Here is a 27890-nt window from a genome sequence, read left to right on the forward strand (position 1 = left end):
CAGGTGGCTACAATTTCTCCTTGTCAAGTTAGAGTTTTTTCCCTTCATGAAGAAGGGAAAATAAGAACCTACACAGATATCATGCAGACAAATAGTACTTCAACCGGGCACCTTACATAAATCAAGGGCAATAAATACACAAAATAAAAAAAATACCAGGAGCTACTGTCACTTATAAGAAATTACAGTTTAAACTTGCAATTTAAATATATTTGGAGGCTTAGAAATATTAGATACATTTGGATACTTAAATACATTTGGATCTTTCTAAATTCTTAGTAAGCACAGAATGTTCTACAGTCTCATAAAGTGACAATGTGTATTTTTTGATAGCTGAGGATCCTTGAGAGAGATGGTCATAAAAACCTAGGTCTAAGTACTAGTGACCAACACAACTGCATATGACTACTTGTACACTCCTTTTAAACATTCCTTTCTAAAATTCTTTAGAAAATTTACTGATTTTTTTTTCTAATTGAATTACAACAAATTCTGAAAAAAATGAAGGGCAAACTTCCAAACTGTCAAATTTAAGAAGGCTTGTTTTGGGAAGTCATAAGGCAGCCCCACCCTGTGCTGTATGAAAGAAAGTGCACAGGCTGCTCTAAATACACCTATTCACTGAATAAGCAAGTGGCATATTGATATTCACAAGTCTCCAAAACACAACAAGGAGTGATATTTTTATGCTCAGGTACATCTTGCTATTAAGTAAATATTTTCTGTACATAGCATAATTATTAGTAGAAAAAGCTCTATCTGGATAACTGATGTATTTCTCAAAAGATATGTACATTCACATGTGCTGAAATTTTCTTTTTAATCAGTCTAAAACACAAAATAATTGTATTTTCGCTGTCCTGAAAAACAAGTTCTGTAAATATATTAAAGCCTATCTGGACATTGCTGGAAATACAAATCCCTTGCAAACATAATACTGATACCTTAAAAGGAAGGGGTCTTCCCAGAGACTTCTGCAGTATCTTCATATTGGCTGAAACACCAGCAGGATTGACCAAGCAGTTCTGAATCTGCTGTGAAACCGATTGAATTTCCCTGGAAATCCTTATAGAGGGAAAAATAAAAAAAGGGAGAGACAGATGGGAGAAAAAAACCCCACAGTTAACAGAAGTTTGAGAAACAAGGCATAAGGATGCATAAGGACGTCTTTCATCCTTTCACTAGAGGGGTAAAAATTCTAGATGATCATTTGAGCAAGCAGAAGCACAATGCCAGGAAACACAGATTTTAAAAACAAACGATGCTGTTAGCTGCATCACTAATGGAACACAACTTGGGACACTAATCTAAACAATGCATAGCAGCTTTAACACTACAGAAAAGAGTAATTTATACAGCCATTTAACAGAAACAAATCAAAAGCCATCTAACAAAGCCACTCACTTGTTCTGGTCTGATCCAATAAGCATCTGAGGAATTCTGTCAATTAGGTGTTTCATAACCCAGTGCCAGTGCAGAGCCAGGAGTGACAACCCTGGTGAATCCACTGTGACAGAGTCAGAGACTGCCCAGAACCGGTCCCGCCACAGTGAGCAGCACAAAACCTAGGAACCAGCCAAGGAGCTTAGTGTTATCACTGCCACAGGTTACACAACATTTCCTACTTCAAGCACAAGAAAAAGCAAACCCACTGTCACTTTTATTAATTTCAGAGTCCCACAGTATTTTGTATTTAGTGCTACACAACCAGGACTCAACTACAGGTTCTCTAAAAATACCACACCAGCAAGCAGCCAAAACCAACCAATCCCTGCACCAAATCTACAATGTCAAGATTTCAGCAAAATTAGATTCATGGTCTGAAAAGGGAAAGGGAGAAGTGAACCAACTCTGTGGCCTGCATGTCAGATGTCCAGGTTCAGACATTCTTATCACAGACAGAAATGGATACTCCGTTTATCATCAGTGGAGAGAATCAGGCACTTCTACAGCTCAGTTCATGCCATCCTAAGCAAGTATTGGAGGGCACAAATACAGCCACTTAAACAAACACGATCATTTGCCTACTGTTAGGCATATTCTGAATACAAACAGAAGCAGTGCACTTTACGTCATTGTCCCTGAAACTAAAAGTAGTGTTCTGCACACAATCTCATTTCACCTAACTTGTACTGTGGGAAGTCTACTCACATTGTGTGTGTCATCATCACTTAAGGCCACCTGAGTAGACTTCACCCAGTGAAGTGCAAATGCATCCCAAAGTTCAAAGAAAGCAGCAAGGTTGACCACGACTCCATGAGGAAGACAGTTGTAACTTCCTGGATCTGAGGTTTGGGGAAGAGGAAAAGAAAGGCAGAGACTGAATATTCCAACCACATCACATGACACATATGGGTCAACTTCTGATCACTAGAACCTCTCTATGACTGGAAAAAAAACAACAAAAACCACTACCTGAAAAGATCCAAGAAATGAAACAATAAAAGTAGCCCTTCATTATTTTCACAATTCTCTATTATCTCTGCATTTTATATACATATATATGTATTAAAAAAGCCACCATGAGGATTCCCTGATCAATTGCTTCTATGCAGCATGCTAACCTCATCACTAAATTTTACCCTTTGTTTAAGAAGTTAAACTTCCTACTTACATAAAACAAAAACACATCTGAAGAATTTGGTTATTCTTGTTAGCTAAAGATAGAACGCTATTCCGTTTTCTCTCCACTGTTATCCTAAAGTTTGGTTAATTAAGACAAAAATCATATTCACTGATTACCTCATAGAGGCAGGACATAAACAGTGTTGCCCAAGGTATATCTAATTAAGGAATAATGTGTTAGATACCACACTAGTCCTCATTTGACTGCTTTACATTCACATATTCTTTCTTCGCACACCATGTCTAAAGTACACATTTCATGACAATGCAAATTAACCATATTTCAAATTGACTACAGAACCAAAAGGAACAACAAAAATCAACCCACTTTTGTGGAAATCTAGAGACATTCTTAAGACACTGTTTCTTGGCTTCTTCATGGCAATCCAACTCTTCTCAAGGTAACTTCTCTTTTCTCGGTCAAGAAATAACACTGCCCTGAAGTAAAAATAAAGTTGTTATCAATCCAGTACTGTTTTAAACCTTGGCCTGAGAATGGTGAACTACAACATGACATTTGGACTGCAAAGTGACATAATATATTCAGTGTATTATGGAAGAAGTATGAGGTGCAACACAACTAATGGCTTGAATATGGTTTCTGTAGAAGCAAACTTCACAAGGAGCAGCTTCCTGACTTCACCAGTAGTAGTGAGCTACTAAACAGATGCAACATCACAGCCTGTAGGATATGTAAGCAGCTTCTTTCTTGCACTTTAACTTCAAAATCTGTGTACTTTTTAATCTCATTAGGAAAAACAGTCAAAATCCAAAACCAGGACAACTATTTAAGTTTTGTCAGTGATCTCACACTGCTGCTTCTGCCTCTTTAATGCAGTTCCCACAGTTTTGATTTGTCCTTTAAGTACTGCAGCCTGTATGGAATGCTGGGAGTTCTGCTCCTATATTAAGTGATTGCGTTTAGCATGCATCTACAGAAAACAGAAGCAAATAATTTAAATACCCATACAAAAACCTCTGCTTGATATTTTAGACCACACGTATCAAAACCTAAAATCACACTTGGGAGACATCTCAAGTCTTTACTCAGCACTGGCTACAGGCACTAGGCACTCTTTACAAGGGTTTTTTTGTAACCCACCGATTTGCTGCAGACTTCAAAAGCATAAGAAGCTGGTCTGTGTGTTCCATTTCTGTATCAAAGTTCATAGAATTTCTTATGATCTCCAAAAATTGCATATTCCATCTTGGGTCCAGAGGCATCACATGTTCATCTGGAAAGGCAGACAAGACAGGACAGCAGTGAAACATCATTCAGTTCTCTTCTTGATCCTCCTGCCTATGCAAGAGCATTAGGGAAAGAAAGAAGCAGCCAAGGAGGAATGCAGTCAAACTCTCTCACTCCAGAGCATTAAAATCAGCATTAAAGCTGACTGCAGGTTCTGTAAAATGGAACAGTGACAATTAATTAAACAGGGGTTAGATCTTAGAAACTCAAGTCTGGCTCACAGTCTAGGCAAGACACCCAGGACCATCCATAAAAGGCCCAGTGTCACTGTATGCAGCTTTCCTACACCTGACAAACATGGAAAAGAAGCCACAGGTCTGAGCTCCTCACGAAACACCAAGGGAAAATTACAGGCCAAGCCATGGGTTTCAGATCGGCTAACACAAATACTGAGGAAAAAAAGACCAGGGTGCCTAAACTATCAAGTCAGAAAGGCAGTGAATATTTGAATTACTCTTCAAAACATCATGCTGAGCTGTAGGAATACATCTGAGTCACAGATATACAGCCAGGACTCATGGGCAGAGCACTCGTCTCTCATTTGAATAGTATGAATGCATTTAATTGCCATATTTGCTGTTCTAGACAGCAAGAATGTTTGTATTTGTTGTAATTTCCTTTTTTTGTGTGTTTTTGTTTGTTTTCGTTGCCTTTATGACAAAGGCAACAGATATATTTAGAATTTAGCCTTTGTTTTGCTACATATATTTCCTAAGAAGGGTTGCAGTGTGCTCAGAGAATAAATAAGGAAGCAATGCCTTACATCCATCTTTTTCAGGGGTACCTGTCATAGTTGGCTGTAGCAACTTGATCATGTTGCTGACTCCAGATGAGAGGGGACTGGCATAAAAACAACCAAGGGCTATGGCACCTGCTTCCAGCTGAATCCGCACTGAATCTGTGGGTGAAGAGGGGAGAACATGAGCATAAAAGACTGTTCAGTACAAATCAAGAAAAATAACTTCAACGGAGCAGCACAAGCAGACTGAATTAAATCTGTGCATGCACTCTGGATATGCTGATTGGTCATATTTTGTATTAGCTCCAAAAGGTCTTAAAAGCACCAGAATGCCACAGCTGAAGACATAAATCCTATAAGGAGTTCTAGCTGAACTAGTGATAGTACATGTATGCTGGTAAAATATGGTTTGTAAAAATCCATTAATTTATACCTTCAAATCTTCCTCTCAATACATCTGTGTTCTGGTTTTTTTTTTTTTTTTTTTGGAGGGGGGGAATTTTCCTTACAATAGAGGAAAAAAAGAGCACACTTTTCATTAAAGTAATTTTTTATGTATTTTCTACTTTACAGACCTACTTGCCTGAAAAAACAGTAAAATAAAGAGGAAGCAATTGATCTAGGGACAGGATAGTCAGATTTCAGGCCATAGAAGAAAGCAAAATGTGTGAATTATTTGGACTAATGGCTGCCTAAATGTTTCATGAGTTTAATGCAATTAATTCTGTAATTAAGTGAATAGCTCATCTCCGCTATTATCCTGAGTGTTCAGAAAACACTGCTTCAGGAAATCTCAGTTCTGTAGGCTTTCTACGCATTTTTATATTAACACCAGATACACAGAAGGCATTTGACTGCTTTGACTATCACTAAAAAATAGTGAAAAGGCATATTCGCTTACACAGATGAAAAACCAATACAAAACCAACTAATTCAGAAGTGGCACTAGTTACACACATGGTTGAATAATAAAGGATCATGTTTAGCCCTGTGAAAAATGCATATTAAATGACTGGCTCTTTGCAAATATTAAATTGAATACTATATGTGTTATGTTGAAAAGTTTTTTTGTAGTACTGTATTAATCCTTTTTAAGTAGTGTGGTAAATATAGTTTTAGGTTAAAACATAATGTTATAATAGAAATTATGTGATGTAAGATATTTTTTGACTAGCTCAAAAGGGATGAGATAATCAAGAAATTCTTTGCACAGAGATAACAGCAACAAGACAACCAGGAGTTACAGCCTCCTTATCAGAAAAGACAAACATCCTTCCACCTCCTCTCCATCTTTTAGGAGCCACCAGGATTAAGGGGAAAATTTTGACAAAAAACAGAAAAATCCCTAGTTTGCAAGGAATTTATGCATCATGTATGAGATATATGAATATGCAACAGGCTATTGCTTTTAAGGGTTAATCCTTTGTTCACAATATATGCTTTTCGTGGCTTAGTGCCTGAGAGCATCCAGAGGTCCATAAATCTTTTCTTTTATTGTCTTTTATTGTCCTAACTCTGATTGTCCAAATTCTCATTGCTATGATTTTTATTACTGTTTTTATAAGTATTTTATTACTATTAAACTTTTAAAATTTTAAAACAAGTAGTTGGTGTTTTTCACAGCCCAAATCTCCTTATTTCCCTAACACGCACAACCTGTCTGTCCCTCCCTGGAGCCTCCATGCCCTGGAATTAGTGTGGGTAGTTGAGTCTTCATAACTCGTGATTTAGAATGGTCTGGATGTTTTCATAGAAGACTTAGGATTTATGAAAACAAGTCAGCCCTTAGACAAACAAAGTTAAGTGATTACATACCAAGCACTTGTGGCAGATTTTTGGCTAAGGAGTTAAGCCATTTAACCCTTAATTTCCAGTCTTGATTGGTCGCCTTCTGTATGAACAATTTCACTGAAACCTGGAGAACTTCCATTTCGTCCATCCAGTTAGCATCTATCTCAACAGCACTGAACTTGAGACACTCAGGATTAGTGGACTGAGTAACTTTCTTAAGATCTTGCAGAGTCACTGGTAATGTCCTGAAACACAAAGAAGTACAGCAATCAAGGGCTCAAACTGCCAGATCCAGGAAAAAATATATTTTGCAAGTCAAGCTATGCAACCATCTTCAGGCATCAGTGCAGCAATGCAATGATCTTTCCTTCATTATTTGCTTTAAAACCAGTTTCCAATTTCAAATCACTTGGCAATGTCTACTATTAGGAGCTCACTGTTGCCAAAAATTCATGCACTATCCCAAAAGAATACGCACAGAATTTCACTGAGAAATTCTAATTGATCTGTGTACCAGAATGATATGCAAAGTTAAATTAAAAAAGACAAAGATAGGAATAAAAGTGTCATTGAGTAAAAAATAAACAACAAAACTGAACAAAAATAGCAAACAACACAGCATATAGCTAAGAGTGTACAATTTCAGCTTTTTCTCTTAATACAAACTTCCACAGCTTGTTGTTTCACTGAAAAGAATCTACAGTACCTATCTATAAACCTATAGTCCAGAGTAGGTTATTAAGCAAAGAAGGCAGAAACAAAGTTATTGCACCAGTGTTGTAAAAATTAACAGCTATATTGCACAAGAAATCATTAGAAAATTCTTTCATATACCCCCTGCACAGGGGCCTCTGCTTCTTTCAGACAGCTCTGTCTGAACAAGCAAATTTGTGTTTCTACCTGAAGCTTCTGGACCTAAAATTGCTGATGAATAATTGATTACATGTAAACTGGAAATCCAGAGAATCATTAGTATACTTTAAACTACTTCAATGCCCAGGTTTTTTAAAGCTTAGAAGGAAACGGAAGGAAGGAATTTTGGGGCTCTTCTTACCTACTAAACTCAGTGTTTGCATTCACATTTTCAGCTAAACAACTTTCAAAATGAGTCAAATGCACTTGTTGAAGATTAAAAAGTCACGTATTTTGAATGTATTTGGAAGACTTAAGAATAAACCAGTAAATAATTGAACTTTCATTTGCAGTGGTTGTATGGAAAGGTAACAGGAACGCAGAGTATGACAATCACAGTCTCTTCCTGCACAATTTGATGAAGACAAAGATTTTGCAATAAACAACAACATGCCATGAATAGTTTACATATATTGTTTTTTTGTTTACTAGACCAAAAAAAAGTTTCCTGCCCACCTGCAATTTCTGAGGTTTAGTCTATGCAGACAATACATCAGGACCTGTCCATCACTCCGGACTGTGGAAAGGAGTGAGTCTTCAGCTGCAAACAGAGCCGAAGGCAGGGAGTCTGGCCACAATCCCACTGCTAGCAAGGACTCACCCCAAGTGTCAGAGGAACCCAGAGAGGAAGCATGCCTCGTAACCAATTCTAACACAAGCTACAACAAACAACCAAAAAGCAGTTTAGAGTCACATTCAAACATATAACATGTATTTAAGCACCATAGCTCAGGAAACTCTTTAATTACATGCATTTTTTATGAAATTGTTATAGACCAAATCTTCTACAAACACTATATAACATACACAATAAAAGTACCAAAACATTCCTACCAGGAGTGAAATAAGACACTGTGTAGTTTCAAACAGGAAGTGAATGTGTCTAGAGATGACAGTGTGCACAGTGTTACAGGCTACAGATGCATCAGTATGAATATCCCAGAGGCTCAGCTGAAGCTGTTACAAACTACAGGCCTCAGAGTCTAAACAGGATATTGTTTGGTTCATCTCTCCAAGAGCACCATCTTCATCAGTCTCTGTCTCAGGCACTTCAGAAACAGAGGATCTCAAACACTAACCTCACAAAGTTACATTTTTCACTTAGCTAGATATCTAAGAAAAGCTTTCAAATGTAGGATTTTTACCTTTTGGTTAATCTGCAGTTGTTGTGAGCGGCCATAAACTTCCCAACAGGCTCTGTAAAAAGACTTTGCTAATCCAAAGCCTCTTTGAATTTGCTGCACAATTAATACTGCAGCCTGAAGCAAAGGTGACAAAGATGACACAGAACCTGAAAGATACATAGCAATTAGAGTGATATGAATGTTTAGCAATTGTCAGCCCTTTAATCTGAAAAACACCACTTTAGGTGTCATGATACAAAACAAATATATCCTATTGACCTGAAAGCTGAATGGATTCTTCCCAAGGCTAATAAGAAAATCTGGCAAGACTATAAATAACAGATGACCAGCTCAAAATAAGACACCAAACAGCTGCGATGAATGAAACTCAGCTGCAAGATGCAACTTATGCAAATACCCAATATATTTTGCTGATTTTCACTTTGAATATATTGGCTTCCTGATAGCAAGGGACAATGTGAGAGTATCTGATGTCTCCTTACAAAGCACTGTAATGAGCCCATGTTGCTAAAGAATAGTGAACAGACTTTACCTGCTATAGCTGCCTTGGTTTCTGAATGCACAGCCAGCAGTGCATCACAGACACTATCTCCAACTAAACCCAAACCATGCAGGAGTAACTTCAAATCCAGACTGTCAAATATATTTCCATCATTCTCCCCAGGAATGTAAATTTCAATCCCACGATTCCTCATGGCTCTGGATATTTCCCCATGAACTGGATCCATTGAAAGGAAGAGTCTGTTGGATATTAGAAACGAATAATTCAGGTTAGAAGGAGCCTACAATCATCCATCTCAACTTCCTTAAATTCTTAAGATGTAACTTAGGTCCTTAAACTGTCACTCTGGAACTACCAAATCTGCTTCTCCATAAAGTTAATTAATCTTCTTAAAAATGGGGACACAATATCTAGAAATCCAGAGACAGGTACTGAATTTAAATGAGAACTCTGTATGAATAGTTATACTTTGCAATTAGACACAGATATTCCGCATGACTTCTAACTCCTTATTATCTGAGTTATGTCTGTTTTATCATTTACCTACTTAAAAAATTAGACTATGCCTCTGAGCTATAAAGATTTTTAGAAGTCTTAGCAACAGCTTCAAATAAATCTGTGCTATTTAAAACCAAAGCATCCAACATTCAAGTAGTTAATACTGCAAATAGACACCTCTTAAAACCAAGGAGGAAAACGTACTTCTGAGATACAATGTAGTGGGAACAGGTTTCTAAAAAATTAAGAATGTTTCCAATTCAGAGAAACCAGATCAGTCCAAGTATCCTCATTATGAATTTCTAACAGGTATGAATGATACAGAATCCTGTTACATTCTCCTCCCATCTTTCCCAGACTGCTTTAGGTCTGGGAGAACAGACTGTCTATTTGGGTGGTATGCTGGGGCTTTTTTAAGTCCTGTCACTGCAGGAAACTCAAATTTATATATGGGATGGAAAAAATTGGGAAGAAAATTATTATGCCCATATACCAGCTTTCATAACCAGCATATCTCAAGACTTCACCATCCTCAATGCATGTATCCTCAATTCCATCTCAGTGAAACAGTGAAGTGCTGAAGTTCTAAATAAGAAATGCAAAATAAAGGCATAGGCACACTGCTATGAATTTTCCTGTGTAATAGTTTCTGTTGCAACAGGGATATAAAGCAAAGCCTCTTAAGCTTTCTTTTATATGCTCACCACAGTGCAGTTTTCTTCCCTGCTAGAGAGTGTCACTACACTACATGGCAAAGTGAACAGCATTCAAAATATCAGAAGACTGGCTCACTGATGACATTTTTATGCTAAACCTGCTATTTGATAAAGGGGCGGAAAAAAAAAAAAAGAGAAACAAAAAGCAGAAATAAGTACCTGAAGTTTGGATGAGGAGCTATTGTAGGAATTGTGCCATCTATGACACCTCTCTCACTCATGGTCAGAACACCTCCTGGTTCTAGCAGAGCATTCAAGCGGTCCAGCACAGAAGGGCTACATTCAAAAAAAATTCATGTGGTCATAAAAAGGCACCAAATTGATCCCTTGCTGATCTGAAATCAAAATGGTCCCAACCTTAAGCAAAACCCAAACAGCTAATTACTCTATAAGGTAACAGGAAAACTGTCAAGTGCTAAGCAGTCCAAGAAGGAATTTTTTTCCAGAAAATCTAACTTATTGTTCCTGTGTATTATCAAATGCAAAATATTCAGTTGTGAACCACTCAGTAAGAGGCAAAGTCAATCAGGGAAATCAAAGAGTTCGCTGAAACAAGGCCACTAAAATCTCTTACTTGCAGAAATTAACATTGTCCATTAAGAGCCAGTCTCCAGATTGCAGGGCCTGAACCAACATCCCATCTACCCACTCAAAAGTGCCATGGCTATTGCAGTCAGCAGCCTGGGCCTGCTGCAGCTTGAAACGCCGGAACTCTTCTACCAGGTGAGCAAACTCTGAAAGGAAATACATCTTACACTGAGACTTATATTAATGAAGTAGGTTCCAGCACCATTCAAGTAGTTATTTTGTTAACAAACATATATGCTTCCTACTTTTTAGGGGAACATAAAAGCAGAGGCTCCAGCTCTTCAGTAGCCTCCCATAAGCAAAATCCATGTGAACAGAAAAGGTTTGCAAGCACAAAGAAATATAAAACAGATTGACACTTTACTTCCTAAACAGGTACTTTTCTGCATCACTTCTCCCCCATTAGATGAAATCTGATGAGTATTGATGCCTTATTTTAAACAATGATTAAAAAAAAAAGAAGGAAAACCAACATACATACCTGTCTTTGTGTAAGAATTTATTTTGTTGTTTAGTCGCTGGGTAAGTACAAGTATTCCCTCCAGTTTGCTCACTAATTCAACTGTAACACTTCCACCTCCTTCCCCCAGAGATTTGGGTTTGTAATTCAGGATGAAATTGCTCCAAGCACGCAGCACGAGTTCAGCATCATCTGCACAAAGTTCTGCCAGGAGCAGACTGTCCCTTACGAGTGTGCTCACAGCACTCTCCACCTTCTCCAAGAGGCGCTGCCACGGCCTGTTGATATCAACCTGCAAACAGGCCATTAGGGAGTTAGCTCATGCACAACACCGTGGTGCCATTTACAAACAAGGCTCCATTTAAAACGCTAAACTCACAGCAGGCTGGCCACTATTGGGTAGGAAGGAGAAATTCTGCCATATTACCAAAACAGTATTTACCTGCTCAAATCCACCCAGGAGTTCAGTTGTATCCATTGAGCTGTTCATCGCCATGATCTTCAGCCGATGGCCCGTGAGATGGGCCAACAGCTCCACCAGACTGGTTTTGCCAACAGCTGCTGGGCCCACCAGGATCACCATCCAGCTCATGTGCACACACTTCATTATAGACTCCAGGGACTGCAGTGAATGATGCAGAAGGGAGAGAGTTCTGCCAGAATGAGGAATATAGCTGCCACGAGAAAGAACTGAATAACCGATCTGAAAGGGATGAGAGACAGAGGCAAATGGAGTTTAGCTGCGCAAGGTGCTTCCTCCCCTACCTCATCACAAAATCCCTTGTCAACAGTTTACCTGAACATTATATGGATTGATGTGAAACTCCCTGGTTCCTGTATACACATCAGCCTCCTGGCCAAAAATGTCTCTGTATACAGAAATAACCTAGAACAGTTAAAACGGCAAAAAGAGACTTATCAGTTCAAGTTATCCACTTGTTCCAAAGATTCACTTCTAAAGGTTTATCTGTATTTCACTTCTAAATGATAATCCATGATTATCTATTATCATCTTATGAGTCACTTCTAAAGGATTATCTACGTTCCAAAGATTCACTTCTAAAGATTTACACCTGAAGTATCTTTTCCTCTCCGCTGTCATACAGCTGTGGAGCTGTACGACAGTAACTAACACTGTAAAGCACAAGCGCATTTGAGTCAAAGTGCAGCAAACAGTGTGAGTGTGAGCTGCCCACAGCAACCCTTTCATTAATCACAGTTTCCCGAGACTTGAAATACTGTAAGCAATATTTTTCTTTAACAAAATAGTGGGATAGAAGATACTTCATAAAAAGTTCTTTGATAACACAGAAAAATTGAACAATGTTACATGGAGGGGAGAGTAAATCCATGAGGATTTACAGTCACATACAGCCAGTAACTTCAGTTTCACAATCTGACTTTCCAGTTTAATACCATTTAAATTCTGTGAAATTAAACAAAAGCACAGGATAAGCAAGAAAGGGATAAATAGGTAGCAAACATTATTATTTAATACAGAATCACACAAGAGTATAATGTGTTTTAATTTAGGCCTTTGTTATTCTACCTACCTTCATTTACATCAGCTGTCTGCTTTTATACTAATTGATATTTCAAATGGCAAGGGGAGTAGGTATCTACAGCAAACCCCAAAACTCCAAACAAACCTATTTTTAATTTTTAAGAGATAAGTGTCTATGAATGAATTGCAAGGAATCTTGGAAGTGGAGATCTATACTTGGATTTCTATAAATATATCCTGACCATCTGAAGAGAAAGGAAGAACAATGGCTCACCATTTCTTTGTCTTCTCTGGTTCTCATTCTTTCTCCATATACCAAAAACACATGCTGGCCTGGATCATAACATCCTGGTGACTGGTCAACAAGCATAAGCTGGCACCAGCGGAAAAGATCACGTAAGTTGAACTCCCAGGGTCCTCCTTTCTGTCCCCACTTTTTTTCAGCCATTACTTCTTTTTCAATCTGAAAAAAAAAAAAAAAGGAGAAATTAAAAAAATAATCTTTTATTCCATCTACAAGCTGATCTTCAAGTATTTTTTTTAAAAGTCAACTGAACTTCTGTGTTTGGCACTGCTTACAAAACAAAGACAACTGAAAGAGCAGGTTGAATTTACTTTGCTGAAGATATGTTAGGAACTAAAGCTCAATTTCATTTGTCTCTACTGTCTCTCTTAACACTCAGCTCAATTTTGTAGTTTACTATTGCAGTCTTATAAATTAATATGTAGTAAGATGCTGACACAAGAGATTTTACCTAAGGTCACAGAATACGACTTTCTCCTGTGTACATATGTTTTATCTTCTGTGAAAAACAGTGTCTCGTCAAATATCAACAAAGCATCTGATTGTCATGGTACAAGAATTCAGGTTTAGTGGTGTTCTTTACTTTCCTCTGCATACATTTCCATCTCTTTTTTTTTACCCACACACTTCTCTATAAAAATGTTTGTAAATAAAACATTATACTTCATTTTTTTCTAATCTTACTGCATTCTGCCTATTTCTATAGAAAAGAAATTAAAGAATGCTTACCTTGTTATTGAAAGCAACCATTTTAGCAATAATAGTTTTATCAATAGCAGGAAACAATGTACTCCCAATAAACTTCATATCTTCTGCTGACAGTGGATCAACATACACCTGTAAAATCAAGAGAATTCAGAGTGTTTATAAAGTCAGAAACCTATAAGATGGCATCATGATGTAGTTGAAACCAAACAAATAAGCTTGCCTGTGTAAATCTATTAAGAAAGGACTTGGGGAGACCCTTCCTTCCACCTCCTTGTCTGTACGGATTCTGGCATCCAAATATCTTAGTCATCTTGTGCTGTACATGAAAATTCATTCCCAATTCTGGAACATAAATCTCAGCTCTGTGGTCAAAGCATGCGTTAAGCCCCTCTAACACAGACTGAGAAGCCAGATTCAACTGGAGGAAAGAAATAAGGATACAGTATTAATACTCCACAAAACATTTTTTCATACGCTCTAGTCTAATAGTCTTGAGATTTATAGAAGGTAAAATTCCATTTCATTGCTGCTCTAGGACTAACACAAGTTATTACCATCAGCTAGACTGGTATTACACTGGAGCAACTAATACTTCCTTATGTTCACTTGTTATTTGTACTGTGTTTTTTCACTGTGGTAACGTAACAATTCTCCATTTTAAAACCTGCATTTTCAAGACTTTTTTCCTGAAATTATGTTCATACATTTGTGGCACTCAGAGCATTCTGTTTGTTTGTTTAAATTAAGGCAGTCTCGGCTTTGTAATTACAGTGGCTGTTTGAAGTGGCATTCTTCTCAATATGGGGGGGATAAAAGGAGGTATACAAGGGGCTAAAGAACTGAAGGTTTTGCACTCTGCAGTAATTAGAATGCATATTGCCAAGAAGGCAGATCTGTGCACACACATGCTTGAAAGCCCTTGCTACATGGTACATAAAAAACCTGCAGTGGCAGGAAAGCTTATATTGGCAAGATGGAACTCTTCCCCATCTCAATTAAATCAGTAACCAACACAGTATTTTAGTCCTCAAAAAAACACCTTCTATTTCAGTGAAATTGTATCCATAAAGAACACTTGTACCAAAACTTCTGTTGACATTCTTCCCCAAAAACTTTCAAATGTAAAATCAAACCTATCCTTGGTTTTCTGCAATAAATTAAGCTGGGATTCAATCCTTGTTCTCTCATCTCAAGGAAGTCTAGATATCACCTGCCTTCGTGAAGGGAGGTTGTCAGCACTCAAAGGAATTTATTCCACAAGTCAAATCACCAAATCTGCTCTTCTAAAATATTCAGTTTCATTTGTCCCCAGACCTGAATTTACCTCATCCAAGACAATCCAGTGTCCAGCCTTTAATGCTGCTAACAGTGGTCCATCACGCCAGGCAAATTCTCCTCCCTTCCCACCTTCAACAGGCAAGTCTGTCCCAAATAAGTCTGTCACATCCTTTGGAAGTAAAGAACAGAATGGGAGAGTTGAGGAATTGCAAAATTTAACAGAAGTTCATAGACAGCATTTGTTAACTTTACTTAACATATTCTCACTTCCCTTTTAATACCTACACTTTAGGTCTAATTAAAAATTTTCAGCAATTGCAAAATGCTGAAAGCTTTTCCATTATACGACTCCAGTGACCAAGTGCAATATTTAACAACAAAAGTTTAAATTGGGACAGAAAAGCTAAAAAGTCTTAAAGCTATTTTCGAGTAATGTTGCAGAAGCCAAGAAAAACAAAGTAGGTGAAGATATGCATGGCTTCACCTGAAAAGAACAGAAATATCTGGGAACTGGCATTCACTCACAGAAGCTTACTGCTCTGTCTGCTTCCCCCTCCCATTCAGTTTTGAGACCACTGAGACCAAGAAGGAAAACTGAAATTTCAGACACAGTGCCAAAGTTAAAGAGAACTGCAATTTAGAAGTTATACAAAGCTTCTACCGTGCCATAAACACCGAGTAATGAAGATAATATTTTATTCTACCGTTTGCTCAGACAGGTTGATTCGAACAAGACAGTTCCCTGAGGCTTTTGCCAGGGCAGCAACTAGGCTGGTCTTGCCCACTCCTGGTGAGCCCTCCAACAAAATAGGTTTGTTAAGTTGTAGGGCTCTTAACAGTCTCTGTGCATTCACTGCTGTAGTCCCAGCATTTAAAGCATAATCTGTCATGTTGTTCCTCTGGAGAACAGGGCCTAAAATAAAGGAAAGATAAACCAGAAAATAATTAAACAATTAAAGAATGTTTATGCTGGAGGTGCTGACAGTGTGCCTCTGAATGAGCTCATTGTCTGTAAATTGCTGATCTCAGTACATCAAGTAATGGAGATCCAGCTCATGTGCCATTTTTGGAGATGTGGCACATACACTTTGTTTGACCCATAGCTGCATCTCAGCCCATCTCCACATATTTATACTGAATTTTGCAAAACAAGCATATGGATGCAGGATTTATTTTGCCATGAAACCTCAATACCGCCTGGTTCATGACTTAAACTAGAGAGCTATTCCTGAACATAAATGTGTTCTTGCACTTCAGTCATGTGGATCTAAAACTCAGAAGCAGCTCTTGAAAATTTGACAGAGGGATACAATCCAGTTATGCTCCAGATTAATCTGCTCCATACTATGCCAGCTCTGTGAAGGAACATCCTCTTAATTAAACATTTGCTTCTCCTTTACTGTTATTATGGCATACAGTGGGGAGAGAGCACAGTTTGTCTGCCAAATTCCAGCCAGTATAGCTCCTTAAACATCACTCCCCCAAATGTGTAATACTGCATTACTAATTTATACAAGATATTAATCACCATTGCATCCTACACAAACTGATACCTGTTTAGTAGGAAAGGGATCCAAAGAGATTCCTTTTGTGAACTAATCAGCAGAGGGGAACTAAGTAATTTACAAAAAAGCTTTACTTCGTACAATTTTATGCATGACTAACACAATCCATGAATGCCAGGAAGGCCAAATATGAACAAATAATACAGCATTAGGAACACACAGGTCCATGTGCTAAAAACTAACCAGCTGAATTAGAAAGCTCGGTCATCACTTTTTGATCATGCTGTGGTATTTTAAGGGTAAGAAGCAGTGTTTTGCTGGTTCCATTTGCATTTTTTTGTCCCATGATGAACTGAAATGCAGAGATTTAATGATTTTGTAGAATTGCAGCAAATATTTGAGAGCCTAGAGCAAGGCATGGCATTAACCTGCATTCTGTTCAGCTTTGTACTCAGGACCCCTGGTTTCCATATTTTGCACAGGGGCCAGGATAAGCTGCAGCTTTAGTTAGTGGAAATTAACAGGCATTCTGAGCATGCAAAGTGACAGAAAATCACAACTCAAAATTTAAAAAAAGCTTTGTTACACAAAAAAAATCTATGAAAATTAGGCCATTAAGAAGTTAATAAAAAAAGGGAATGAACAGACGTGTCTTAATAAATGTGATTGAGTTGTAATCTACACACTTGGAGGCAGAAAAGGGTTTTTCTAAAGCTTAAGAATGAATAAATTGTTCTATGATGGTACAAGTATCTTACTTATATTTAGTGAATAACAAAACTACTGAAAATATACATCACAGAATAAATGTCCACCCACTCCCACAGTCTCTTGCCTCTTGGAATAAAAAATGGGTGAATTCCCATTAAGTTGTCCATCCATACAAACTCTTTTTCCTTTGTTCTGTCATAAATCTTTAGTTCATTCTTCTGAAAATCAGTCAGCTCAAAGAATTGACTCATTTTCTCACGTAAGAATGTCAGGCATTTCTCACGAGCTAATAAAGCCGTATCAGCTGAGCAGGATGTTGTACCTGTAATAGGAAAGTAAAGTGTGCTTTACTTTACATAACTAGGCACATCTATCTTATGACAAGAAACTCATCCCTTCATGTGCACACAGGTTTATATTTTATTTTAATGTTTTCAGTGCTTCCAGTACTATTTACCATGGACAGATTGTTCTGTGAGCAACAGAAGTAAGAACACCATATTTCCAACCACCTTTCCTCTACCGTCGCAATCACCCTGATCCCTTGACATAGGCCCCCCAGGCTTTCTCTTCTGCCATTTCTTGTGCCTTCCACTTCTCCTCCTCTCCCTTATCTACTGTTCATCAGCAGCCAAACACACAAATATGTATTCTCAGCTATGTGCACGGTGCAGACCAGCACAGACAGATGCTGATATGTGCAGTGGGGGATAGGGAGCATAGTATGTGCTCATGTGCTCAAGTACTGTATTAGCTCAGTAGAACCACATCAACTACGTAAAAACCACAGGTTTTCTTAATTTGTATGCTAGTCTTTGTAATATTATTAATCCCTCTAATTTACTTCATCTTACTCAAACTCTTGCTACTGAAACACAGAAAAGGCACATGATGTAAAGAAAGTTGCCAAATGGAAGTGAAAACGTCTCCTAGAAAAGCCCCATGCTGCCCCATCTTGTTTGCATTTGACTAAAAATATTAATACAAATACACAGTTTAATATTTTCTGCTACTAAATGATCCCTGAAGACTTACCTGATCCTATTCCATCAATATACACCAAACATGCAGCATGGATAAAAGACATCCCTGGAGAAATGCTAAGATGGCTGCATCCCTTGGCAGAACTTGACTCATCCTCTGCCATGACATTCATAAAATTAACCCAGGCCAAGATGTCTCTCACACTGAGAATACACTGGCGACCAAACTCTTGATTAGTCAGCCATTCAACAAAGTCCATCATGAGTTCTGCTATGTCTTCCCCTAAAAAAAAATTTAAAAACAAACAAAACCCCACCAGATAAATTTGAGTTACCATTTTTTGGTCACATCTACTACACTGTTGTAAAAACATCTTCAAAGTAGGTACAACTATATGAGCAATGTGGATGGGTACTCTATATCCTAGAAACAGAATAAGAGAAGAGAAAGCTCCTGCCTGAGCTGTTGTTACAAATCCTTTTAAATTCAGGTAACAAGACAGCATCAAGTGACTACTACTAACAGTGAAGATGCTGGAACCAAGCTGAGACACTGAAGGGCTGGGGATAGTTGAACTTACCTCAATCATGAAGTAAACACAGCCTTGAATTTATTTCTGGCTAGACATATAAGATACACAGGAAGGAAGAATGAAGTCCAAAATATATCGCATTGTCTTCAGCAGAAAAAGGTGAGTGGTGTACATTCTGAGAAAAGGTTGGCAGCCTCCAAACTCTATTTTCTTAGCAATATTTGAATACCAACACAGAGAAATACTTACCCTCATGGTTTATTGCACCCAGAGACAATCCTGGATGAAGATTGTGTTTTACAATCTGTATCAAATCATGGCGGCCATTGTTCTGGGGACACCATATTTCTGTAAATCTGTTGCGCAGCGCAGGGGAAAGCTGCAAACAAGCAGAGTGACAGATCCATTAAAGATTGATTACAACATCTTCCCTAAAGATCAGTTAACAACAGCCTTGTAGTCACTGTACCTGTAAACAATAAATAAAATTAACAAGATAGATCTTTCCTTCTAATTTTGACAGAGACACTTTGTAAGAAAATCTTTGAAAGAAGGAGGATTTTTAAGACTTCTAGTAGTGGCATCAGTGCAGGAAATGGGTGATATAGAAAGTTCAAAAGAATATGGGAAGAAACTGAGCTGGTTTGCAAGCACCAAAGCTCCACTTCATTTTAGGACACTATCAAACAAGGGCTCTGTAATCTCCCTTTGTTTACAGAGGCAAACCACCACATGGAAATTTGCTTTCAATTACCACTCATTTCTCTAATTTCTCTCTTCCTTGGTTGAACTGGTCAAACAAAACTTAGTAGCACAAATGCAATCCAGACATAAATCCTGTTTAAACACATGGCCTCAGTGAGTGGTTTTCTACTTCAGAAACCACTTTAAATGGAGTACCCATCTCCTTTTAAGTCAAAGAGCTGCTGGTTCTTTTTTATAAATCTAGCTTCCAACACTGCTCAAAAGTTGTAGCATTTTGTTGTCTTACGGGTATTTTAAAACATATTACTTAATTCCCAACTTCAGAAACACATTTTTTCATTTAATGAAAAAGCTTTTTTGGGATGTGATGTTCATGATTCTCTAAGAAACACAAGATGACCATCACTTTCTGAATAGCATAAAGGAGAAAAAGCTGATATGCAACTTTGTAGTACCCCAGTGACTTGGATTTACTTGCTTCACAAGTCACAGTTCCTGTACTTTAATGTTCTATATATCAAGCCTAAAAGTATTTTTAGAGGCCGGAAGCTTCCTTTGACATTTTGGTGAGTATTCATTTATAATGCCACCGTGATAGACCACAGAAATAGCAGAAAACATATTCACCCCAACCCTCCTTTAGAGTGATGAAGCAGATGCCAACTAGAAAGCACTGGATGCCAGAATTGGCATGATGCATTTTTACAGTACACCTGCAACCACTTAATAGTCAGTATGACCAGAAGATGCATTCTGTATTTCCAGATGTTTTGGCATTTACCTCTTTTTTCCCAAAGTCACCTCCTGGGTTCATGGTTGCAAGGATACGGAATTTCGTTCCTGCAACTAATAGTTCTACTTCATTCTCCTCATCATCTTGGCCACCTTTCTCAGCAAGTACCAATGTCTTTTCAGCTTCAAGAACACTAGAGGGAAGGTAAAAAAATATTGCTTAAATTTTGCTCCACACTTCAGAAGATCACTTTAAAAAGAAAATCATATTAATTGGCCTGGATAAACTTTCATTTACCCAATAAAATGGGTAACAGAAAAGACTAAAATGAGGGATACTACTGCAAACAGATAATGAAGTTGAATTTATATTTTAATTGTTTTGGGGGTTTTCTTTACACACACACAAAAAAGGGGAATAACTAGATTTTGTTCCTGGGATTCAACATGATACATAATTTCAAGAGTTCACTGGCAGGCTGAAAACACTAATAGTGCAGATGGTAAACTAGAGATTTTACTTTCAAGTTTTAATTGTACCACTGTCCCTTTCAGCAAGAAAGCAGCTCACCTAAGCCAGGAAACAAAAGCGCTTAAAAGAAGTCAGATTTACCCCACTCATGTTTGGACAATGAACAGACACACTGAGGATGCTTAGTACTACCACATCTCAGACATACCTGTTAAGCCGCTCTAGTACAGAATCATCAGCTAAAGAAATCTCATCAAGGAGGAAAAATCCCTCCTCCTTCATTGCTAAAACAAGAGGTCCATCACACCACTCAAAGAGTCTAGAACCATCACATTCCTCCTAAAAAATGGAAAAGAATGTGAGAAGTTGTAGCTGCTACTTTTTTCTTCCACAGTGACACCACCCAAGGTATTAGAAGTGCAAGACAAACCTGTTCCTTGGACCTCTGCCTGACTGGTCGCAGACCCCCCAGGAAGTCTGATGTCTCCATGTGCAGGTGGCAATTCACTGAGTACAACTTCTGATTTGCTAATGCTGCAAAGATCTGACAAATGGTGGTTTTACCACACCTGCAACCAAGTAATTTAATTAAAAATGATGAATTAAAAAAAGAAGTAAAACCAAACAATCAGCTCACTTTGGACAGGATTCATACTTTTATTGAAGAGCTATGAGGCAAAGGCGCAGCATGCAAATTTTCTTCTGCTCCTTTCCTTGAAAGAAATGTATGCAAACTGAAGCCATTTTTGGCACAACTGTTGCTGACTTGCACAAGAGGCCTTTAATTAATTAAATTTAAATCAATAGCTGCATTGATGGATTTCTGCATGTTCAAAGTCAAATTTATTTCAACTTACCCTTACAGATACTCAACCAGCCTAACCTTTCACTGAACTGGAAATGTTAAATGCCTAGACAAAGCCTAAGTCTGAGGGAATAAACTGCTGAGTATATAGTTTTCATTTACTACCCAAGTAAATTTTCCTTCTCTCTTTTATTTCATTTTAATTTCCTTCTCTTCCATAAAAATTTACTCTATAAATTTATAACCAGCACAAGAGTAGACAGTATCTACTTCCACAACCTCCACTACAGCATATGAGGTGGAGAAGTGGTAGCAAGACTATATTCAATCTCATAAAAGATGCAAATTGAATATGCTCTCTAAGAGAAAAAATTTCACAATAGCCCAAAAGCAGCTACTCCCATGAGGCACAGTGAGATTCTACAGGGCACCTTGTAAGCTGGGGACAGAAGTCAGTTCACTTTTCTTTTACTACTTTTATATAACTTCTATGTAGTTACACAATGCAAATAAACCCATCAAAGATACAGGTTAAATGAGATGCATATGCTTCGTCTCAAAAAGGAACTGTGAAAAACAGCAGCTGCAAGTCTGCCATGAGACAGGCTCAAATGTCCCAGACCAAAGCAGCACTGAAGCTCACACAATCATTTTGTCTCCAGCTCAGCAGCTGGTGGAGCACTACCAAGAATATAATAAAAAGATTACCCAGTGTCTCCCACCAGCAGTACTGGTTCACCAAACTCCAGGGCTCGTCCCACCAACGTGGCAAGTCTCCTCATCCCCTGAGTCCAGACAACATGGCTAAAATCTCTGTCCATCACTGACATCCACGTGGAAGACTTAGCTGCACAACACAAAGCAATCCATCAGCTTCCATCACATCTAGAGATCTGCCAGTGGGGCCCCTCTAGGAAACTCACCCAGTAGCTTTTTGACACTTTCTCCTGAGAAGAGAGACTCAGGATATATTTTTTTCTTGAAGTGTTTTTCAATGACATTTTGAATAACATCCACCTCCTCCTGTTTCCTGACTCTGCCTGCCAGAAGCATAAAACCTACAAAACAGAGGAAGAGAGAAACAATTACTACCTGGGTAATTGGCAACAAAAATTTACACTTAAGAAATGGGGCTGGAAAGCAATTCTGCAGACACTTAAAAAAGCTGGGGCAGCAGAGCTCACCATCATTTGCTAAGTGCTGAAGCCAGTCATAATCCTTCTGCAGCTGCTCTGCCAGCCTGTACCTTTCAGCCCAGCGGAACAGGTCCCGCAGGGTAATGAATCCGTGCTTCCCAGCAAACACCGTCGAACCTCTGCGGTAAGACTGCCACAAGAACAAAAGCCAGGCATTTTTTCATCAACCTGTCCAAATACTACAAGCAAACCTGATCACCCCCCTCTGCAGTGACATTGCAACAAGAAAATTTTATGAATAATTGCAAAAAAAATTCTGGTAGAATCACAACATCTGAACATTAACTCCTTTTAGGCAGGTATTTGATGAGCACCAGGAATGAAATAATTTAGATAATAATAATTTTTAAAAAAACACCAACTAAGAATAAAATAGGCACCTGGAATAAAACAAAATCCAGTTTGTGCTGCAGCAATTGCTTTTAAATACAAGGTAGTTTTAACTACATACTAAGTGTCAAATGTCTGTTGAATACGGGAGTATCCAAACATATCCAAAATTGCTGCTTAAAAATAATACCAAGTTTCACATCACATGACCCAAAGACCCCTACAAATCCAATACTGTGTTTTATCTCCAGATCAAGGAGCCATATTAAATCCCAAAGTGTCTAGTTTATTGGTTTGTTTTTTGGGGTTTTGGTGGTTTTTTGGTTTGTTTTTTTTTTTTTTTTCTCTTAGCTTTCTCTCAAATCTGACATCACCTTCCCTAATCTTAGTCTTAACTACTGAAAATTAATACCTTGGTGGGTTGTCTCCATGGTGTGGGATTTTAAATATCCTTCAGACAACAATACCTCCCCCCAAAAGGAATTTCTATTACTTTGTGCATGTTACTTTGAAGTATGTTTGCATTTCTTATACTAAAAGAAAAAAAGACTCTCATACTTGCAGGTCTAACATGACTTTGACAAGCTTGCTGCAGTAAGAAGGTGGCAAACTGCATCGCTTGTGCAGGATGGTTTCCAGTTCAGCACTTGGCAGTTCATCAAAATGCAGCTCCACAAAACGATTTCTGAAGGCTCTGGACAAAACCTAAAATATGAGACCACACCACTGTTTGAACTTTTTCCTTTGATATTGCTCACAGATCTTCCCCTACACATCCAAAGGAAATAAGGATAGTGTCATAGCATACATATTAACACATACACATAAACATTGAACGAAGCATAGGAGACAACCTGAATGAGGACAAAAGCTTTAAAATGGACTGAGTGTTTTATGGGCATAGGCACCTAAGCATTACAAAGTCACAAGCTCACTCTCCCTACAATGGGAGTATTGGAAGGGTAAAAGTGGTAAAACTTTTAGGCTGAGACAGTTCCATAAGTAAAGCAAAAGGTGCATGTTCAAGCAAAGCAAAATTAGCAATTCATTCATCACTTCACACCAACAGGCCATCTCCAGGAAGTAAGAGCTTCATCATACACCAGAGTTACTTAGGGAAACAAACCCTGAGCTCCCCTTCTTCCTCCTTCTCCCCCCAGTTTTGACTGATGAGCAGAACGTCATATGATATGGAACAACCCTTTGGGGTCAGCTGTCCCAGCTGTGGCCCCTCACAGCTTCTCATGCACCCCCTACCTACTCCACAAGTAGTTGGGGCAGTGTGAGAAGCACAAAAGGCCTTGAATCTGTGCAAGCTTTGCCCAGCAATAATTAAGACATCCCTGTGCTATCAACACTGCTTTCATCACAAATCCAAAGCACAGCACATACCAATCACTATGAATTTCCAGTATTCCAGATTCAAGTATAATAAAAGTGAACTCCACTAAATCACTTAAATCTCAATTAATTAGAAATTCTGTATCCATGAAACAAGGAGCTCACCTAAACAGATCCCAGCTGTACTGACAGTCCACAGCCACCTCAACTCTCTCCCTCTTGAGAGATTCATGATACTACACATCAAAACATTTTCGCATCACGCTGTATGTATGAGAGAGATTAACTCCCTAAAGTGTTAGCTACCCAAAAGGAATAGAGCATACAGACCTTTCTGCCACCATAGAGACCTGGAGGGTTCTGTGTGGCAAACAGCATGAAGCGAGGGTGAGCTTTGACAACCTCCTGAGTCTCAGTAATGAACAGCTCTCTGTTATCATCCAACAAGCGGTTGAGAGCCTCCAGAACATCAGTGGGAGCCAAATTCAATTCATCTAGAACGATCCAGTAGCCCTTTCTCATTGCATCTATGAGAATGCCTTGGGGGGAACAGAAAAATTCCTAGTTAAAAATCTTATAAAGTAAATCTAACAGAAGCATGCACTCAGATATTTTCAGCAACCATTTCATACAGGATGAGCACTGATCCAGAGAATGAAGCAACAGTATTGTTTAAATTGTTGGCTTATCATCTTTAGGTCCCATGGGACAAGCATGATGAGAAAGACATGAACTTTTCAGAATTCACTGAAATTCACGGAAGTGATTATCATTAAAGTGCAACTACTAACTCTATGACAGGTCATCTCTCCATTGTAATAAACCAAACAAGTTAATCAGAAAAGGAAAACAAAAAAACCTAGCCACTGAAATGAGACAGGAATTTGAAGTATATATAACATGCTCACTTACCTTCCTTAAATACCAGCTTTCCAGAGGCATCTGATGTGTAACAGCCAATATATTCTTGGATATCAGTATGCTCATGGTTGTTAATCCTTACACAATGATTCCCAGTAGCAGCGGCCAGCCAGCGAATTAAACTGGTTTTACCAACAGAGGTCTCTCCTTGAATCAGTACTGGATGAGTCCTAAAAGCCATGACCAAAATAGCGGGTTAGAAGCATGAGCCATGACTTTCTCACACACAAGATGTGTGAGAATCACACTGTTAAATCACACTATCAAAACACCACCACTTAACTCATTTGGTGTATCCAAGATTACACACTAACAGGGAAATGCAAATAACTTTATTCCCAAGTGCTAACAGCTACCCATGAAGCTTTTCATGGCAGTACAAAATAAGCAGGTTATTCTAACCTAAATTTCTAGATCAGAATTTAAATAAAACTAGGTATGGCAGTAACATGGTTTAAGGAAACAAGAAACACATGTATAAATTTCACTCTATAATGAAAAGTTAACTGTAAAGTTAGAAGGAAAATAGACATAATTCATCCAAACAATAAAGATTAGAGGGACGCCAGCAACTTAAGGCCTAAACAAACATATTTAACTTTTTTTTAAACTAAAAAGTTGAAACACTTACCCTGCAGACACAACCCTGACAATGTCTTTCAGATTAAGCTTAACTGAAGGGGTGAGCACATAACTTTCATCTACTGTAGGTTCTTTGTCTCCAGCTGAAATCCAGTACCCTTCTATAAGTATAAAACTCCCTCCTTGAGGTTTTGGTATTTGCTAAGGAGACATGACAGAAATAACAGATTATACAGATGAGTTACAATTTGATAATGAAAACAACTACTGTTGCACCACTGCTACACATTCTCTAAAGTAATTTTAAATTAATCCCTGAGCATTCCTGCAGTAAACACTGTCCCATTGTCACAGAATGCAAATTACAGGAAAAACTTTACCAGATTATTTCAGGGTCATGAAGCAGGAATCTTTGCCAGTTGCATGAAGATAAAAATGTCTCAAGAACCTTAGCATTGAATTTTGAAAAGCATTTACAAGGAACTTTGTTTCAATATTTTTTATTTATTTATACACTTTTTCCAGTATGAAAGGGTTTATTTTGAAACAAATACCCATCTTTTTGACTGGATTTCCCATCCCCCATGCAAACTCATGCTGGGTTCCCAGCACTAGTGACATTCTTCCTTTCCCATAAGAGACAAAGCACAGATGCTTCTTCATATCCATATGTTCTGCATTCAGTCTAAAAATATAAAGCCTGAGAAAGTTCCTCCAAAGTCTGTGAAAGCGTTACATTTGGAACCACTGCATTAAGCTGCCCACACTCCACAGTGCTTTAATTGTTCAGGCTTCCATATTTTTTCAAATTAACAAATCAACCAGCTAACATATCAACATGCAAGCAAATTAAAAAAACTACAAAAGAATGGTATTAATTTTTTCCAGTTCTTAACTTTGTAGAATGAAAAACAGGACTGCAATAACAAAATGTAGAGGAAAAAATGAGAGAAAACAACTCAAAATAAATTCTACTTTAAATACTAGACAGCTCTTCATAATCTTAGTTGCCTACCTGCTTGAGAAGGCTTTTGATGTTGCCAGAGACTATATGCTGGCATATTAGCTTTTGAACCATCGGGTGAGAACCTCTGTCAAGCTGTGTCAGGAAACTCAGACAGAAGCCCTAAGAGGAAGAATTATTTTCAGTGATAAACATGAAAAATAAGGAAAAAACATACAGATTAAAGAACCATTTCTGTTCAATACTGAATTTAGAGAAGATTATCCTTTACCCAAACAACATCTGTAGTGAATACACACTGAAACAAACACCAGCAGAGGTAATCACCTCAAACAGGGAGCGTGCTATGCTGCCACATGGATTAGACGCTGCAAATCTCAATGCCCTGCACAGGGTACGGAGACTGTAGTGAGGTCTGTGGCCAGTTCCATCTACCAACTTTGTTTCTGCTTCCTTTCTCACAGACAAATAAAAGCTGCAAAAATAAAGTTACATAGAACTGTTACTGATCAGACCATTGCTCCAAGAATCAAACCCCAAGTATGAACACTTCAGTGTATCCCCAGCTGTTACTTTTCTTAAAAGCTCCAGGTTATGAAAGTCATGCCAAGCTCTGCCATCTGTACAGTCAGTGAAGCGCAGCAACAGAGTATTTTTAGAACCATATTTTTGACTGAGCTCGATACACAGAGTGTAAACTCCAACTATTCTAAACATGAGATAGTTACCTTACACTAGGGGAAAGAAAGGTAACTAGACAAACACACAAGACTTTCTTCAGAAATATCTACAGGAGCAAACCATTGTAGTTTCTCAAATGGGAAAGAGGACTGAAACAACCATACTATTTAACTGGTGTCAATAAGAAAACAACTCTGAATTTAAAAAAATAAAAATCTCCTTCCCACAAATACAGAAACCTGCAGAATTAAGAAGATGGATGTCTATACTCTTCTGTTTCCTAAAGCTATGCTTTAGCTAAAGTATGCATGGGGAGCTTTACAGCGTTTCCCAAAGCAGTCTAACCACAGACTATCGTCACATATTTGCTTTTTGTAAATTATTTCATCAAGAATTTAAAAAGATTACAA

General features: G+C 38.1%; 1 protein-coding gene across 2 annotated transcripts in view; it reads right to left on the minus strand.

Annotated features, from left to right (window-relative positions):
- MDN1 (midasin AAA ATPase 1) overlaps window positions 1-27890 on the minus strand; it is a 92889-nt gene that overhangs the window by 37738 nt on the left and 27261 nt on the right. For both annotated transcript variants that reach the window (XM_030267585.4, XM_030267586.4), the window contains exons 21-55: window positions 27127-27274; window positions 26851-26961; window positions 25885-26036; window positions 25245-25423; window positions 24663-24871; window positions 23550-23696; window positions 22650-22791; window positions 22389-22523; window positions 22174-22312; window positions 21091-21229; window positions 20869-20999; window positions 20238-20382; window positions 19001-19130; window positions 18271-18501; window positions 17360-17557; window positions 15724-15932; window positions 15066-15188; window positions 13962-14159; window positions 13763-13870; window positions 13004-13192; window positions 12022-12111; window positions 11668-11928; window positions 11247-11517; window positions 10752-10911; window positions 10337-10453; window positions 8994-9202; window positions 8462-8607; window positions 7773-7975; window positions 6429-6649; window positions 4659-4772; window positions 3728-3860; window positions 2954-3063; window positions 2152-2285; window positions 1405-1565; window positions 945-1065 (exon numbers count right to left, since the gene is read on the minus strand). In XM_030267585.4, coding sequence (XP_030123445.4) covers window positions 945-1065; window positions 1405-1565; window positions 2152-2285; window positions 2954-3063; window positions 3728-3860; window positions 4659-4772; window positions 6429-6649; window positions 7773-7975; window positions 8462-8607; window positions 8994-9202; window positions 10337-10453; window positions 10752-10911; window positions 11247-11517; window positions 11668-11928; window positions 12022-12111; window positions 13004-13192; window positions 13763-13870; window positions 13962-14159; window positions 15066-15188; window positions 15724-15932; window positions 17360-17557; window positions 18271-18501; window positions 19001-19130; window positions 20238-20382; window positions 20869-20999; window positions 21091-21229; window positions 22174-22312; window positions 22389-22523; window positions 22650-22791; window positions 23550-23696; window positions 24663-24871; window positions 25245-25423; window positions 25885-26036; window positions 26851-26961; window positions 27127-27274 — 5614 coding nt within the window. The remainder of the gene's footprint in view (window positions 1-944; window positions 1066-1404; window positions 1566-2151; window positions 2286-2953; window positions 3064-3727; window positions 3861-4658; window positions 4773-6428; window positions 6650-7772; window positions 7976-8461; window positions 8608-8993; window positions 9203-10336; window positions 10454-10751; window positions 10912-11246; window positions 11518-11667; window positions 11929-12021; window positions 12112-13003; window positions 13193-13762; window positions 13871-13961; window positions 14160-15065; window positions 15189-15723; window positions 15933-17359; window positions 17558-18270; window positions 18502-19000; window positions 19131-20237; window positions 20383-20868; window positions 21000-21090; window positions 21230-22173; window positions 22313-22388; window positions 22524-22649; window positions 22792-23549; window positions 23697-24662; window positions 24872-25244; window positions 25424-25884; window positions 26037-26850; window positions 26962-27126; window positions 27275-27890) is intronic.

Source organism: Taeniopygia guttata, chromosome 3, assembly GCF_048771995.1.
Source record: "Taeniopygia guttata chromosome 3, bTaeGut7.mat, whole genome shotgun sequence".
NCBI classification, from domain to species: Eukaryota; Metazoa; Chordata; class Aves; order Passeriformes; family Estrildidae; genus Taeniopygia; species Taeniopygia guttata.